The sequence below is a fragment of the Scyliorhinus canicula genome, chromosome 10, assembly GCF_902713615.1.
Source record: "Scyliorhinus canicula chromosome 10, sScyCan1.1, whole genome shotgun sequence".
Lineage (NCBI taxonomy): Eukaryota > Metazoa > Chordata > Chondrichthyes > Carcharhiniformes > Scyliorhinidae > Scyliorhinus > Scyliorhinus canicula.
In genome coordinates this window covers 153,483,273-153,499,351 of record NC_052155.1, presented here as the reverse complement: position 1 = coordinate 153,499,351, position 16,079 = coordinate 153,483,273, and the positions used below count along the sequence as shown (strand labels likewise).

The window sequence follows — 16,079 nt, the reverse complement described above, 5'->3', positions numbered from 1 at the left end:
CGTGACAATAAGCGATTTTCATTTTCAACTCATTTTGCTGAGTTGAAACATTTTACACAAGTCTGATAGTCTCATTTTTCATATCTCGTGGCATAATAATAGCCATTAATATTAGCCATTTCTCTGCCTTAGCACTCTGATCATGTAACAGTAGAAAAATGACAAGAAAGGTAACATTTTCATGTAAAACTCAATTGGCTAGGCGTTATATTCTGCAAGGACAAGGGACCAGCCTACCTCTCACGAGGCCATACTGGCCTAGTGAATTATTTTATGTTGGTTGTTGTTGTTTCTCTTATCTAAAGGACATGGCTGAGGGGATTGAGGAGGCATTGGTGATGATCTTTCAGGATCATCTGGAGGCAGGGAGGGTCCGGTCCCAGAGGATGGAAAATGACAAATGTAACACAAGTTTAAGAAGGGAGGGAGGCAGAAGACGGGGAATTACAGGTGGGTTAGCCTGACTTCAATTATTGGTAAGATTTTAGAGTCCATTATTAAAGATGAGATTCGGAAGTACTTGAAAATGCATGACAAAATAGGATTGAGTCAGCACGGCTTTGTCAAGGGGAGGTTATGTCTGATAAATCTATTGGGAGTTCTTTGAGGAGGTAGCAAGGAAGTTAGACAAAGGAGAGCCAGAGGACGTTATCTATTTAGATTTCCAGAAGGCCGTTGACAGTGTGCAGTATAAGAGTCTGTTAAATAAGTTAAGAACCCATGGTGTTGAGGGTAAGATACTAGCATGGATAGAACATTGGCAGAAGGCAGAGAGTGGGGATTAGATCATCTTTTTCAGGATGGCAGCTGGTGACTAGTGGTGTGCCTCAGGGGTCAGTTTTCACGACATACATTAACAATCTGGAAGAAGGAACTGAGGGCACTGTTGCTAAGTTTGCAGATGAGACAAAGATGTGCAGATGGACAGGTAGCATTGAGGAAGCAGGGGAGCTGCAGAAGGATGTGGACAGGCTAGGAGAGTGGACAATGAAGTGGCAGATAGAATATATTGTGGAAAGGTGTGAGGTTGTGCACTTTGGTAGGAAGAATGGAAGCATCAACTATTTTCTAAATTGGAATAGGCTTTGGAAATCAGAATCAAAAAGGGACTTGGGAATCCTAGTTCAAGATTCTCTTACGATTAACGTGCAGGTTCAGTCGGCAGTTAGGAAGGCAAATGCAATGTTAGCATTCATGTCAAGAGGACTAGAATACAAGAGCAGGGATATTGTTTTGAGGCTGCATAAGGCTCTGGTCAAACCCTGTTTGGAGTATTGTGAGCAGTTTTGGGCCCCGTATCTAAAGAATGAAGAGCTTGCCACATGAGGAGTGGTTGAGGAGTCTGGGTCTGTACTCGTTGGGAGTTCAGAAGGATGAGGGGACAATGCTATTGAAACTTACAGGATACTGAGATGCCTAGACAGAGTGGATGTGGAGAGGATGTTTCCACTAGTAGGAAAAACTAGAACCAGAGGGCACAGACTCAGACTGAAGGGACAATCCTTATAATAGAGATGAGGAGGAATTTCTTCAGCCAGAGGGTGGTGAAACTGCGGAACTCTTTGCAAAATGGCTGTCGAGGCCAAATCACTGACTGTCTTTAATACAGAGGTAGATAGGTTCTTGATTAAAAGGGGTTATGGGGAGAAGGCAGGAGAATGGTGATGAGAAACATCAGCCATGATTGAATGGCAGAGCACACTCAATGGGCCGAGTGGCCTAATTCTGCTCTAATGTCTGATGGTCTTAAGGCACAAGGCAAACATTCATGTGATTCCATAGTGAGTTTTTTTTTAACCTGGAACAGTTCGCTAGTCTGTCGTCAGACGCTTATTGCTTTTAGGGGTGCCACTCACCACCAAGCATAGCTGACCAGGGGCCTTCCCCGCTCGTACTCTCTGCCATTGGCGTGTTGGAAGGATTTTGCAAGTTTATACTCGACCTGTTGGCCGTGTTAGGAATGCACCTTCCTTGGCCATCAAGCCTCGAACCAGGAGCTTCTGGCTGAGAGGTAGGGACACTACCACTGCGCCACAAGATTACTTGTACCTGCTATGTTGGGGCTCTCATTTATTCAAAGGAGGACTTACTGAGGTGCTGAAATATACTATGTAAATGTATGTAAAAAGTGATTTGCAGCCAATAAAGTAACACTAAAATGGAACCACTATAGTGTAGGAAATATGGCAGTTAATTTACTGTCTTAGTGATGTTTGTCGAGTGATGAGTATTGACTGGGGCCCTTCAAAATGGCACTATCAAGTCTTTTGCGTGCACCGGAGAGTGCAGACAGAGCTTAACGTCTCACCTGATAGACTACACCCAGTTTGATTTTGTAGACTACTTTCTGGAAAACACTCAACCTTTATAATTGCCAGTAAATAATGAAAAGCTACATGAACCATCATGTATTGAAGTAAAAACAGAAAATGTTGGCAATGTGAGTAAGGAAAGTTGCATAAGTAAAGGGAAAGTCTAATCCCGGATGCTGATTGGCCAGGTGACAGGAACAGGCACACTTGTCTTCCCCGATATCTACCGGTGCATGTGTGGTTTCTCCCACCGTTTGCGTTAGTGATGTATGTTCCAGCCAACTACTTCCAGTTCTGGTTTGTGCTTGCTAATACTATCTCAACAGCTCTCTTTATTGCACCCTGTTCACTGCTGGACTACTTTTTCTGCCACCCTGAGCCCTCGTTGTGCCCTGGATTCTGGCTGTTGCAAGTCATGTCTAATGGGCTTTGTCTCATTCCACCAGCTGTTGCTGTTTAGCCTACTCATGCACAGCACTATGCAGGAAATTCTACAGCATAAGCAGATGAACATATTCGAAGTCTGGGAAATAATGTACAGCAGTGTGTAACTTTGAGTAGAGTTTACTAACTGCCATTTCTATGTATCTTTTGTTATGCTATGTTGGCAACTTTGTGTGGACCATGTTGTTTAATATTAAGTAGTCTTGTGGCTGTTGAAACTGAAGTTGATTTGTTCCACAGACTGAGGATGTCCAACCTTTTGGATAGAATCTTGATGACGGAGTGTGCACACTGGGAGGCCTAAGGAGCTGGTCCTATTTTCAAATGTTTTAGTCTCCAAGCGTCTGATTAAATGCTTTAGATTGTAGGAATAGCTTTGAGCAGAGACTGACATCTACATTTCACATTGCTGCAGAGCATGGCCCAGCAGATTCTGGCACTTTTTAAGCAGTTCTGTGTATCTTATTACTTAATAAAAACTAAAAGTAATTTGCTGATGACCGATGTCGGGTGAAATGCTTCAATTTCTCTCATAAGTCATTTGGTTCTGTGATACTTTTGTGTTCTCTAGTGCGGTGGGTTAAGAGATTAGGTTAATTATTTTTATGTCCTTGTAATTGTGAAGTCCTTTATTGTCGTTATCCGTGCACCCCATATGAGCTATATTGTGAGACACCGCTTATAGTTTTTAATTTGGATTGGAATAATTTGAGTTGAAGAAGCCAGATATGTATCATGTTTTGGTTCGAGATTCTGTTTGGGGAACTTCGTATAGACCATGCTGCTTGATATTGGTTGTTGGGTGTTGTTGAAGCAGAATTTGAATTGTTCCACATGCTGAGGCAGTCCAGCCATCCTGGATAGAATCTTGATGGCTCTGAGCATGTATACTGACAGACCGAAGGAGCTGGTCCTATTTTCAAAGATTTTAGTCTCCAAGCATCTGACAAAACTCTCGGCTTGTTGAAATAGCTTTAGAAATAGAAAATACGCTGCTGGCTACATTTCAAATTGCTGCAGACTATGGCCCAGCAGATTCTGGCATCTTTTGAGCAGTTCCATCTATCCTCCTCAAAGTGGGAGAGTGTTAGCCTAAGTTCCTTGGTGGGAGGGAGTGGTGGGGTTGGAGTGGAAGAACTGCAAATGTTGAATAAAGATTCTAATGAAATGACATTTTATTTGGATATCATCTTTTCCCAAATCTTTGTCCCCAAAGCCTTCTGTTTCTTGGAGATTTGGTTAAGGTAGTTGGTCCCTGACATTTGTGCTGTCTGAAATTGCCAATCACACCATCTTTTCTCTCAGTTATTATGCTTTTCTGTGTACATTATGTGAAGTTGGGCTTTCTTGTTTTCATCCAGGACAGACGTAATTAATTCCTCTATAAATAGGATATTAAAACGCTCCAAGCAACTTATGGAATAAATGTGCCACCTGTGCCGGTGAGGTATACAAGCCAGCAGGTCAAAGTTTGATTTCTGATCTCTGCCAAGTAGCTGTTCAGTGCTCTGGGTTATGGAGAGAGAAATTCGACCAGGACCAAGGCTTCTTGTTTGTCGTTGTGCATGTGCGGAGATATCAGATGAGAACACTATTTGATTTTCTGTGATACCACCGTGGCTGTGTGCCTTGCCAATCACTGCTATCCTCGCTTATATGCAAAGAATGGCTGCTTGGAGAACTGACTCAACATTCTCGAGTGCTTCGAACATCAGAAAATGTTAGTTCTTGGGAGAAAACTATCACAGAGGGAAATGCAAATTGAAACCAGTTCCTAGTAGACTAGGGCAAGAGCATATCTTTGTGGTCAAATGCTCATAAATGATTATATTTTACTGCTGGTGAAACAACATATTAAAGAAGGAGAGAGAAAAATGGCTAATTGCTTCTGGTATAGAATTTAAAATTTGATGCAGTGGTATCTTCAATATCTATTATCCTTCCCACACTCATTGAATTCTGCCTGCACTGAAAGACAAATGTTAGCTGTATTCTCATTGTTTCAATCACGTTTTCCTTTGGAAATAAACTGATTACCTTCTGCTTGTGCTTTGTTAGGCAGATACTGTTTGCTCACATTGTGGAGGAAAAATGTTTTAGCAGTTCATTCATATTTAAAATCCTTGTTTTAGGCTTGCAACTGGTAAATCTGTTCATAATGATCAATGATTCTGGACTCTCATTTAAGCTAATTTTATCATGTATTTTAAGAAACACGGTGTAGTGATCCAATGAAATCAAAGCAGCCTGCCAAAACAATTGCTTGGATTTTGTATTTTTTTTTACAGCAAACCACCACCATTCATTGTCATTAGCCCTCTGAAGCTGACTGCATCTTGGATTTAACACAGGGACAGATTAAATGTGAGGTGTGTTGTTGACTGTTCCATCGCAGCCTGCACTGAGCTGCACCACTAAAGCAGCAATGGGTGAAATCAGTGATGGGAACTTCCCCTTTTGTATGCTCACCTCAATGTTCAAAACCACATTAGAAAGTTACAGCTGTTCAGCTGGGTTTTTATTAGCAGTTTAAGAACAGTTGTAAAGCAGCATATATTGTCCCTGAACTAAATAATTTTATATTTGAGTGGTGTTAAATGCCTCCATTATGGTTAATTAGTAGATTTTTAAATATGAAATATTTTTCATGATATCTCAGCTTCCACCATATGTCTATCTTAAATCTTCACTTTGCTTTAGAATTTTTAAGAAGTGCTTTTCATTTCCTGGTCGGTTGTTTGCCAGATTTCTTTAATGTGATTGGCTGCTTGGTGATATCCCAGCGACTTCACGCTGGAAACCTCTATTAAATGATGCTGCACTCAGTGGCAGCAACCACCACTTTGTTGCCGATACAAATTCTGGTCAGTGTACTTTATCTTGCAGAAGGTGTTTTGGGAACATTGCTTGTAAAAAAAAAAACACAAATGGAGGTTTCAACCACCCTTGGTATTGCTTTGTCGGGCATATGACTAAAACAGTATTACAGATTTGATGATTAATATTAGTTCCCAACTCTGAAGATGGTCTAAATGACAATACACCAATGTATTGCAGTTTAATGCTAGTTTAGAAGTTAGAAGCTAATAGTAAGTGAAAATGGTAAGTGTATGAGTAAGTGTACAGATGTAATGTACTTGGCATCGGTGAGCAGGTGACTCAGTAGCTAAGGAACAGAATGATGATCCTTACATCATGAGGAACTGACACAACACAGACAATTTGTTGGCTTTGCATGTATTCTCAGTTTGATAGTATTGGCTCAAGGAGATGCTGAGGTGGTAAAGTGAAGCAATTTGCAAAAGCAGCTGAAATGTTGGCAAATTTCTTCTGCGTTTCTATAATATTAATGGACTTCATATTGAAACCAAACTAAATTCAAACAACTCCAAGGAACACCAGAAATTAGCTGGGCTAGGGAGAGGTTTAGGTCTTGGGGGATAATCAAGCGGTTAGTCATGTGACTGACTACAAGGAAGAGTACCGAATACAGGAGAAGCACAAATTATGGTTTTAATTTGTATGTCAGTTTATCTAAGACCAACAAGGACTTTTAATTATACCATTCTCAGCCTCAGTACTGCTGAGCAGATGTTCAGAATTCTATACTAGTATGTGATGGATAAAAAGACAACATTTGAATTGATAGGTTAAAAGGCATGATTGATGCAGTGTTAAATTTGCTGCTTAGGCCAAATCTTTTGCGCCATGGTGGCATTATACACAGTATAAAGACAGCTGCAAGAGCAAAGTGAAAATGGCTAGCATGTACTGACTGCCACCGTCTATACTGTAGACAGCTGAATGCTTGGGTCTTATGCCATTTGAAGAGATGGTACTCTCAAACGTTTTGACAAAAATCTGCAAACTCGGATTGCTGTATATTTTTAAACACCTGCCGCCCGTTACTTCACCACCACTTGCTGAACTATCTCCTCCAGGTTTTACTTGGATATTTGCTGACACTTGGGCCTAAAGAATGTAACAGCCCTCACAAAAGAAAAATAACGATAACATGCTTTTACAAAGGTACATAGAACATAGAACAGTACAGCACAGAACAGGCCCTTCGGCCCTCGATGTTGTGCCGAGCAATGATCACCCTACTCAAACCCACGTATCCACCCTATACGCGTAACCCAACAACCCCCCCCCCCATGTGTTTCATGAGGGAATTTCAGAACATGGAGCTGAGGTGACTGAAGGCACCACCACCTATATTAGATTGAAGGGTGGATAGAATGAGGATGGAGAAAATGATGCATTACTTGCAAACCAGTATGAATCCAAAGGTCATAAAGAATAATAGCATGAGTAGGCCATTCAGCCCTTCAAACCAGCTCTGCCATGAATTCAGTGAGACCATGGCTGATCAGCTACATCCTCCCACATATTCTCGATCACTTGATTCCTTTAGTATCCAAAAATCTGTTAGTCTCGCACTTTAATATACTTGACAACTGAGCATTCGTTGCATTTTGTGGTATATAATTCCACAGATTTGCAACCGTTTAAGTGAAGAAATTTTTCCTCGCCTCAGTCCTAAATGGCAGACTCCTTTTTCTGAGACTGTGACCCTTAGCTTAGTTCTGGATTTGCCAGCCAAAATAAACATTCTCCGAACACCTACTTTGTTGAGTCCCTTCAGAAGAGTGTTTCAATGCGATCTCCTTTCATTTTTCTCGACTTGAGTTGGGTTGGCCCAGTCCATTCAATCTCTTCTCATAAGTTAGTCTCTTTATCCAAGGGATCAATTTAGTAAACCTTTGTTGCCTTCTCTCTAATGGTAATTATGTTCTTGTGGAAGGAGACCAAACCTGTACATAAGAACAGGGTGTGCTTAATCGTCGCTTGAGCCTATTCTGTTCAATTTGATCATGGCTGATGAATTACTTAACTCCATATACCAAACTTCCACCACCCTTTGCACAAAGATGTGTTTCCTTACTTCACTTCTGAAAGCTGTGACTCAAATTTTTGACTATGCTCCCTAGTCCTGAACTTGCCGGTCTACTGTATCTGTTCTTACTATCTTGAAAACTTGGATCAATTCACCCCATAATCTCCGGAATTCCAGGGAATGCAACACTAGTTTGTGTGATATCTCCTTGTAATTTAACCCTTGAAGGGAATCCGCATATCATTCTGGTAAATCTACGCTACACCCCCACCCAAGTAGGGAGTAGTCCGGATGTGGTTTCACCAAGGCCCTATACAATTGCGGTAAGTCTTCATTTTTGTACTCCAGTATTTTGAAACAAAGGCTTACATACAATTTGCTATTTTGAAGTAGTGCAGGTACTGCGAGCAATCCTGGTTTTTCATTTACGAGGACATCTAGACCACTCTGAAAACCAGCATTCCCCATTTAGAAAAATATTTTGCTTTTCTATTTTTCCTACAAAAGTGGATTACTTCTCAATTCTCCATATTATATTCCAGCTGCCACTCATTTAATCTGTTTAACTCCTTATGCAGGCTCTTTTTCTGTTGGCTAACAGCTTGCATTCCCACCACCGCTTGTGTCACCACAAGCTTGGATACATTATATTCAATCATCTCATCTTAAGTAATTGATACAGATTGTAGATTGCTGATCCTTGCAGTTCCCCACTAACAGCCTTGTGAATTCAAAAATTGCCTGTTTATTCCTACCTTGTTCTGTCCGTTAATCAATCCTCAGTCTGTGCATATGAACCGATGGGCTAGTTTTGGAGTTATACTTTTAGATTACCATTTGTAGGTCTACTCGAGCAATTCATGTTCAGTGAATGCCTGAGAGGACTGAGTTGAATTTACGATCACAGTGGTGTAAAGCAGACACTGTAACTGATACGCTAATGCATCAGTGTAGAAGGGAAGATGCTTTTCAGTGACTGTGGTTGTAAAGAGACTGTTGACCTTGATTCTCTTAGGGTTCATTTGAATGGTGGACAAAAATACTAATGACATTTGATTCTGCTCTCTAAAGTTTATATATGTTCTGATTACAGTCCAAAGGATGGTCTTGGAACAAAGGCAGTAAAGAAGGACACTGAACGAAAGACTCGGCACTTATTAACAGACCTTCCATTGCCACCCGAGCTTCAAGGATCTGATTCACCTTCACCTAAAACTCCTGAAGAGAAGAAAGCACCTGTTCAGTCACAGATTAAAAAGCGACCCAAGTGAGTGAAAGTATTTGTTTGGTGCTAAAGATCAACCTTTTCTATGTTATGGTAGATCATTCCAGACATTTGTGGCATGACATCTATGTGTGCAGGAAATGAATACTGAAATGCCATAGAAATTTGGTTCTTTTTTGTGCTGTTTTGAGCTTGCATTATTTTGTATGCTGGAGCACAAGACCAGTTTCTTGTTTTCACCGTGTTCGTTTCAGTTTTGCCAGTAAATTAAACTGAAAAATTGTATCAGGAAAACTGATTTTTTGGAAAAAATAATGTAATTTCATTACACACACTTGTGGATCTCCAGCATTGACCATGGTGAGTTGTTCAGTAAAAGCTGTTAACAATTAATGTAATGTGACAATAAGTGCGCTACTTGTAGAATGGGCACATAATGCAAAAGACCGTTGCTGCACATATTTTACTGCTGTATTTGTAGTGTATAGCTGGCACATTTGAGCTTGAACTAAGATGAACCAAGGATGGAATCATTAGCAAAGTAGTGAATATCGCCACAATGCTGTCACTAGAATTTCAATAAAGCAATGTGAGTGGTTAGCACTGTTGAATCACAACGCCAGGGTCCCGGCTTGGGTCATTGTCTGCGGAGTCTGCACGTTCGGCCCGTGTCTGCCTGCACGTTCGGCCCGTGTCTGCGCGGGTTTCCTCCGAGTGCTCCGGTTTCCTCCCACAAGTCCCGAAAGACGTGCTATTAGGTAATTTGGACATTCTGAATTCTCCCTCTGCATATCCGAACAGATGCCGGAATGTGGCGACTAGGAGCTTGTCACAGTAACTTAATTGCAGTGTTAATGTGAGCCTACTTGTAACAATAAAGATTATTATTATGAATAGACATTGAATTTTTATTCTGCAGTAAATTTCCATTTTTGGTATAAGACACAAAAATCTTTCCAATAATGATAGGAGAAAATCAAGGGGCAAAAGGAAGAGATAAACTTAAAACATTCATTATCTCTAGAGAAAGAAATAGGAAATATAATGGGATGAAAGCAGTGCTTCCCAAACTTTTTTCCACTGTGACCCAATATTGTAGCTCTGAAGTCATCGTAACTACTCAGTGGGAGCTGACAGGGTATAGGGGGAGAGACCTGTGAGGGCAGTGGGAGGGGGCAGAGTTTTTGATCTTCGTGTACCCTTTCAGTGGATTATTTTGGAATCAAGGCCTCAAGCATCAGTGGTTTAGGTCATTGCCAGCATTAAAGGTCGGGTTAGACAGATTCATGATCTACAAATGAGTTGAGGCATAGTCAAGAAAGTGTAGTTAATGCCACTGTTGGATCAGCCATGATCTTACTGAATTGCAGAGCAGGCTCAAAGGGCAATATGGCCTTCTGCTGCTCCCATTTCTTATGTTCTTATGTTACTATGTCTTTTTGAAGGTGGTTGTATGTACAAATCCTTATGACTTTGAATCAAATGTCTGTGGAATGTCTTGGCTTAATTTCTAGTTTTGTTTGCTGTGTGCAGAGCTGGTGTCAGAAAATGTATTACTGTAGTAATCAAGATCTGCTTAAATGGTGATTTTCCTCAAGTAAGCATCCTTGCTGCTATAAGCTTTGATCTCTTTTCATTTGGTCAGAATAGGGGCTGTTTTTCTACCGTTTCACAGTCTTTGGCTCTGTTCAGAATCCTCTGATAATGATCCAGCCCATGGCAGCTGACTGCAAGACCTGAAGACCATCCAGCCTTTCACTGACGAGGATCTTTCACTTTCATATGAAGTGCCAGGCAATAACTATCTCCACAAAACATCAACCGTACCACCATAGCCATTCCCCTTTGCTCCTGCCTAAGCTGCCAGCTTTCTGAGGATTGATTAGAAACATATCTTGACCAGCCATATCAATATTATGGTTGCAAGAGTTCAGTGTGCCTTACACACATAAGAGTGATGTGGAGATGCCGGCGTTGGACTGGGGTGAGCACAGTAAGAAGTCTTACAACACCATGTGCTCCGAAAGCTAGTGTTTGAAACAAACATGTTGGACTTTAACCTGGTGTTGTAACACATCAGGAGTGTAATGGAATATTCACCATTCCTCAGAAAAAGGAAGTGGTACCTCTGTGCTGTCATTCATTTATTACCCATTTGAAAAGTGAAATGTGTGGGAACTAAAGAGGAATATCCTTTCCGTCCACTGTGAGGAAGAGTCTCACATTAATCCTCCTGAACTACCTCCTACATATTAGGAAAGACGTACTTCCAGCGACCCACGTACTTCCAGCGACCCAATGTGTTTTCCATTCATGCAAGGGAACCACAGCCATGTGTTTGACCCTTGACAAATCCAAGAAAAGTGCCTGCAATAATGCAAAGACCCCGTGGCATGTATTGATCTGTTAAAAGTCTTTGATTCAATCAACTTTTGGAGACCATTTGGAAAGTCCCCCCAGAAAACCTTGTTGTCCAGCAAAACTTGTAACCATTCTGTGACTCCTGCATGACGTGACAGTAAATGTCTTTTGCAATGGATTGGAGACCAAGTCCTTTCCTATCCATATCAAGGCTGCGTGATTGCACCGACTCTCTTCACTATCTCCTCAACCTAGTCATGAAGCTCATTCATGACCATGTTCCACAAGGGGTCATGATTGAGCCTGACTCGATGGGGAGCGTTTCAGACTGAGAGACAAGTCTTCGGTGGCCTTCCAACACTAGCACAACTTATAGTATGTTGACTGTGCAGTTGTGGTCCACAGTACAAGTGATATTTTGATCACCCTCAACGTCTAACTCCCATTAAAGAAAGGCTTAGCTTTTTGCTCAACATCAGCAAGACCAGAGCCTTTAATCAACAACCTCCTCCTCCTCTCCTTCCCCACTGCCCGCAAAATCACCAAGACCTCCAGCTATTATTGAGGTGGAGACTTTTGCACCTCCAGGGAGTGGAGAATTTCCACCAATGGTGTCTCTGAAATCAAGTGGGAAGACAGGTGAATAGACTGCAGCATCCTCATCAAAGCCAATTTCTCCAGCATCAGAACCATGGTCATGTGAAATCAACTCCGCTAGTCTTGCCGCTGTTTCCATATACAAAATAATCGACTTCTGAAGCAGATCCTCTTTTCATCAACGCAAACTAAGGATGGTATTTAATCTCATGGGGGTGGAGAGAATATTTTTAAGAAGGTTCTTTGAAAAGGGGAAATATTGACATTGGTACTTGCCATTTACCACACCGTGTGACATTGCCTCACCCAACAAGCTTAACAGTCAAAAACTGACCACATGAATTCTGCTGTAGAGAAGCAACAAAAGTGGAAAGAGAGGAGGTAGAACCCTGGCTTGAGAAACTCATACTCGGGGAAAAGTCCTACCCTTTCTACCAGCAGACCTGTGGTTCTAGAATTGACCTGCTGAGTTACTTAGCACAACTTGGAAAAGTCAACCAGATCATCAGAGTTTGAGATGTAGGACTCAGATACTGCAGCAATGCCTTGATAACATTCAGGCCATTCAAGTGGCAGACAATGACTGTCCCCAACAAGAGAGAATCTAACCATCTTCCCATGACATTCAACGGCAATACCATTGCTAAATCCCCCACCATCAGCATATTTAGAGTTACCATTGACCAGAAACGTAGCAGGAATAACCATATAAATATACTGAGTGCAAATGCAGATTAGAGGCCTAGATTTCTTAGGCTTCCAAAGCCTGTCTGCCATCTACAAGGTACAAGTCAAGAGGTGTGATGGAATACTCTCCACCTGTCTGGATGAGTGAGGCTCCAACAACACTCAAGTGGATTGACGCAATCCACAATTAAAAGCCTGCTTGATCAGCACCCCCACCCACCATGTTAAACATTCAATCCTTCCACCACCAATGCAGTGGCAGCAGTGTGTACCATATACAAAATGCAATGCAGCAGCTCACTAAGGCTCCTTTTGAAAGCATCTTTCGTGAGCACTGCCAACTAAAAAGACAAGGGTAGTGGATGCGTGAGAATGCCACCATCTATAAGTTCCACGCCAAACCACACAGCATCCTGACTTGGAACTATATTGCCGTTCCTTCAGTGTCACAGGGTCAAAATCCTGGAACTCCCTTCTGGCATTGTGGATGCACCTACACCACGGTATTGAGTGTCACAGGCTTGACCAGCATTTATTGCCCTTAAAAAGGTGGTGATGAACCACCACCGTGGACCGCTGTAGTCCATGTGGCGTGGGTACACCTACAATGCCGTTAAGTGAATTCCAGGATTTTGGGCGGCAGAGTGGTACAGTGTTTCGCACTGCTACCTCGCCGCACCAGGGACCCGGGTTCAATTGCAGCCTTGGGTGGCTGTGTGGAGTTGGTACATTCTCACCATGTCTGCATGGGTTTCCTCCATGTGCCCCGGTTTCCTCCCATAGTACAAAGATGTACAGGTTAGGTGGACTAGCCATGCTAAATTGTCCCTTAGTGTTCAAAAGGTTAGGTGGGGTTACTGGGTTTGGGGGATAGAGTGCGGTGTGGGCCTAGATAGGGTGCTCTTTCAGAGGGTCGGTGCAGACCCGTTGGGCCGACTAGCCTCCTGCACTATAGGGATTCTATAATTTTGAGCCAGTGACAGTGAATGAACACCAGTGTAGTTCCAAGTCATGATGGTGTGTGATTTAATAATAATAATCTTTATTGTCACAAGTAGGCTTACATTAACACTACAGTGAAGTTACTGTGAAAATCCCCTAGTCGCTACACTCGGGCGTCTGTTCGGGTACACTGAGGGAGAATTCAGAATGTCCAAATTACCTAACAGCACGTCTTTCGGAACCTGTGGGAGGGAACCGGAGCACCCGAAGGAAACCCATACTTTGATTTGTAAGGGAACTTGTAAGGTGGTAATGTTCCCATGCATATGCCACCTGTGACCTTTTAGGTGGTGGAGTTCGTGGGTTTGGAAGATGCTGTCGAAGGAGTTTTGGTGAGTTCCTGCAGTACGTCTTGTACATGGCACACACTTCTGCCACTGCATTGGTGGTGGAGGAAATAGTCAGTGTTGAAGGTAATGGAAGGGGTGTCCATAAAGTGGGTAACTTTGTCCTGGATGGGTTTTTAAATTTTTAATTTACGGGATATGGGCGTCGCTGGGTAGGCCAGCATTTATTGTTCATTCTTAATTGCCCTTGAGAAGGTGGCAGTGAGTTGCTTTCTTGAACCACTGTAGTCCCTGTAGTGTGGGTGTACACACAGCGCTGTTAGGGAGGGAGTTCTAGGATTTTTCCCCAGTGATACTAAAGCAATGGCGAGATATTTCCAGGTCGGGATGGTGAGTGATCTGGGGGGGAACTTGCAGGTGGTGGTGTTCCCATGTACCACCTGCCCTTCTAGATGGTAGTGGTCGTGAGTTTGGAAGGTGCTGTCTCGGGAGCCTTGGTCATTGCATCTTGTAGGTGGTACACACTGCTGCTACAGTGTGTTGGTGGTGGAGGGAGTTCAGTTCCTGATCAATGGTAAGCCCCAGGATGTTGATAGTGGGGGATTCAAGAGTTATAATGTCAAGGGGTGATGATTAGACTCTCTTGGAGATTACCATTGCTTGGCACTTGCGTGGCTCAAACGTTATGTGTCAGCCCAAGCCTTGATTTTTCCGGGTCTTGCTCCTTTCGGACATGGATTGCTTCAGTATCTGAGGAGTCGCTAATGTTCCTGAACATTATGCAATCATCAGCAGACATCCCCATCTCTGGTCTTATGATGGAAGGAAGGTAATTGATGAAGCAGCTGAAGGTGATTGGGCACCTTATTTCCATAACCCTTGATTCCCTTACTGATTAAAAATCTGTCTTTCAGTCTTGAACATACTTAACTATCCTCTACAGCCTTCTGCTGTAAATAATTCCACAGATTCACTACCCTCTGAGAGAAGACATTCTTCGTCTATGTCTTAAATTGGCGACCCCTTACTCTGAGATTATATCCTCTGACTCTCGACTCTCCCACAAAGGGAAACAACCATTCAGCATCTATCCTATCACGTCCCATATTCTTTAAACAAGCACAGGCCAAACCTATTCCACCTCTTCGCATAAGAAAATCCCTTCGCAAGCAGGATCAACATACTGAACCTGCTCTGGGCTTGTCTCCAAGGCCAGTGTATCTTTCCTTGGACAAGGAGATGAAAACTGTTGACAGTATTTCAGGTGTGTTCTAACTAGTGTCTTGCATAGTTTTAGCAAGATTTTCCATGATTCTTACACTCCCATTTCCTTTGAAATAAAGGCCAACATTGCATTTTCCTTCCCTTTACCTGCTGAACTTGCATGCTAGCTTTTTGTGATTTATGCGCGAGGGCCTCCAAATCCCTCTTGTGCTGCAGCTTTCTGCAGCCTTTTAAATAATGTTCAGCTACTTCATTCTTCCTACCAGACTGCTCTTGTTAATTCTTTGTCACATTTATAGCCCATGATTATACCAACAAATTCTGCGAATAGCTACAGTATTGGGAAATCCTCTCCTCTCTCCACTTCAAATTATTTTGGCATTTTAGCATAAGTTATCTCTCATGTTTACTTCCCCATAAATCTGGTTTAATAATTGTTTTTTTTAACCTATTCCAGAGTTTCATTAACATGTTTCCACATTTGATTATCAAACGTACTCACAAATCATTTACACATTTCCAGTACATTTCAATCATCTGCCTCTGAATATTTGGTGCGAGTGTTCATGTCCTGTTGCAGATCTCCAATTTAAGTTCACTCCCTTGCACTTTTGAGTTTGGTGAAAGATGGTCAGGAGTTTTTTAAATTATGAAATATTTTTAAAACAATAAAGCTTAATCTTCTAAATAATAAATAAAAACATGTTTACGGCAATAATAATTTCAGTGTGGGAACCATTTGTGTTCAAGAGATGTTGAGTCCAATATATTAGCAATTATACATCTGATGTAGCAGACCATGTTTGACATGAATATAAGCTGATATTAAAACAGGTTAAATAAGGTATATTGGTGGATATCACTCGACATTCTGAAATTCAGTAAGAGGAAAATACTTTATATGAAAAGGGTTGAAAGCTTAACAGGTCGCCTTGGCCAGATAGCTTATTTCTTAGAGCTGGGAACTCCAGCTGCAGGCCTAAATGTAACTTTCTGATCCCACCTGAGCTATGGAACTTTGCCTTTTGATTACTTCTACT

General features: G+C 41.9%; 1 protein-coding gene across 1 annotated transcript in view; it reads left to right on the top strand.

Moving 5' to 3' along the window:
• Positions 1-16,079, top strand: part of LOC119972721 (cyclin-dependent kinase 13-like) — a 96,771-nt gene that overhangs the window by 6,918 nt on the left and 73,774 nt on the right. Inside the window, 1 exon segment of the mRNA XM_038809933.1 lies at positions 8,750-8,923. Coding sequence (XP_038665861.1) covers positions 8,750-8,923 — 174 coding nt within the window.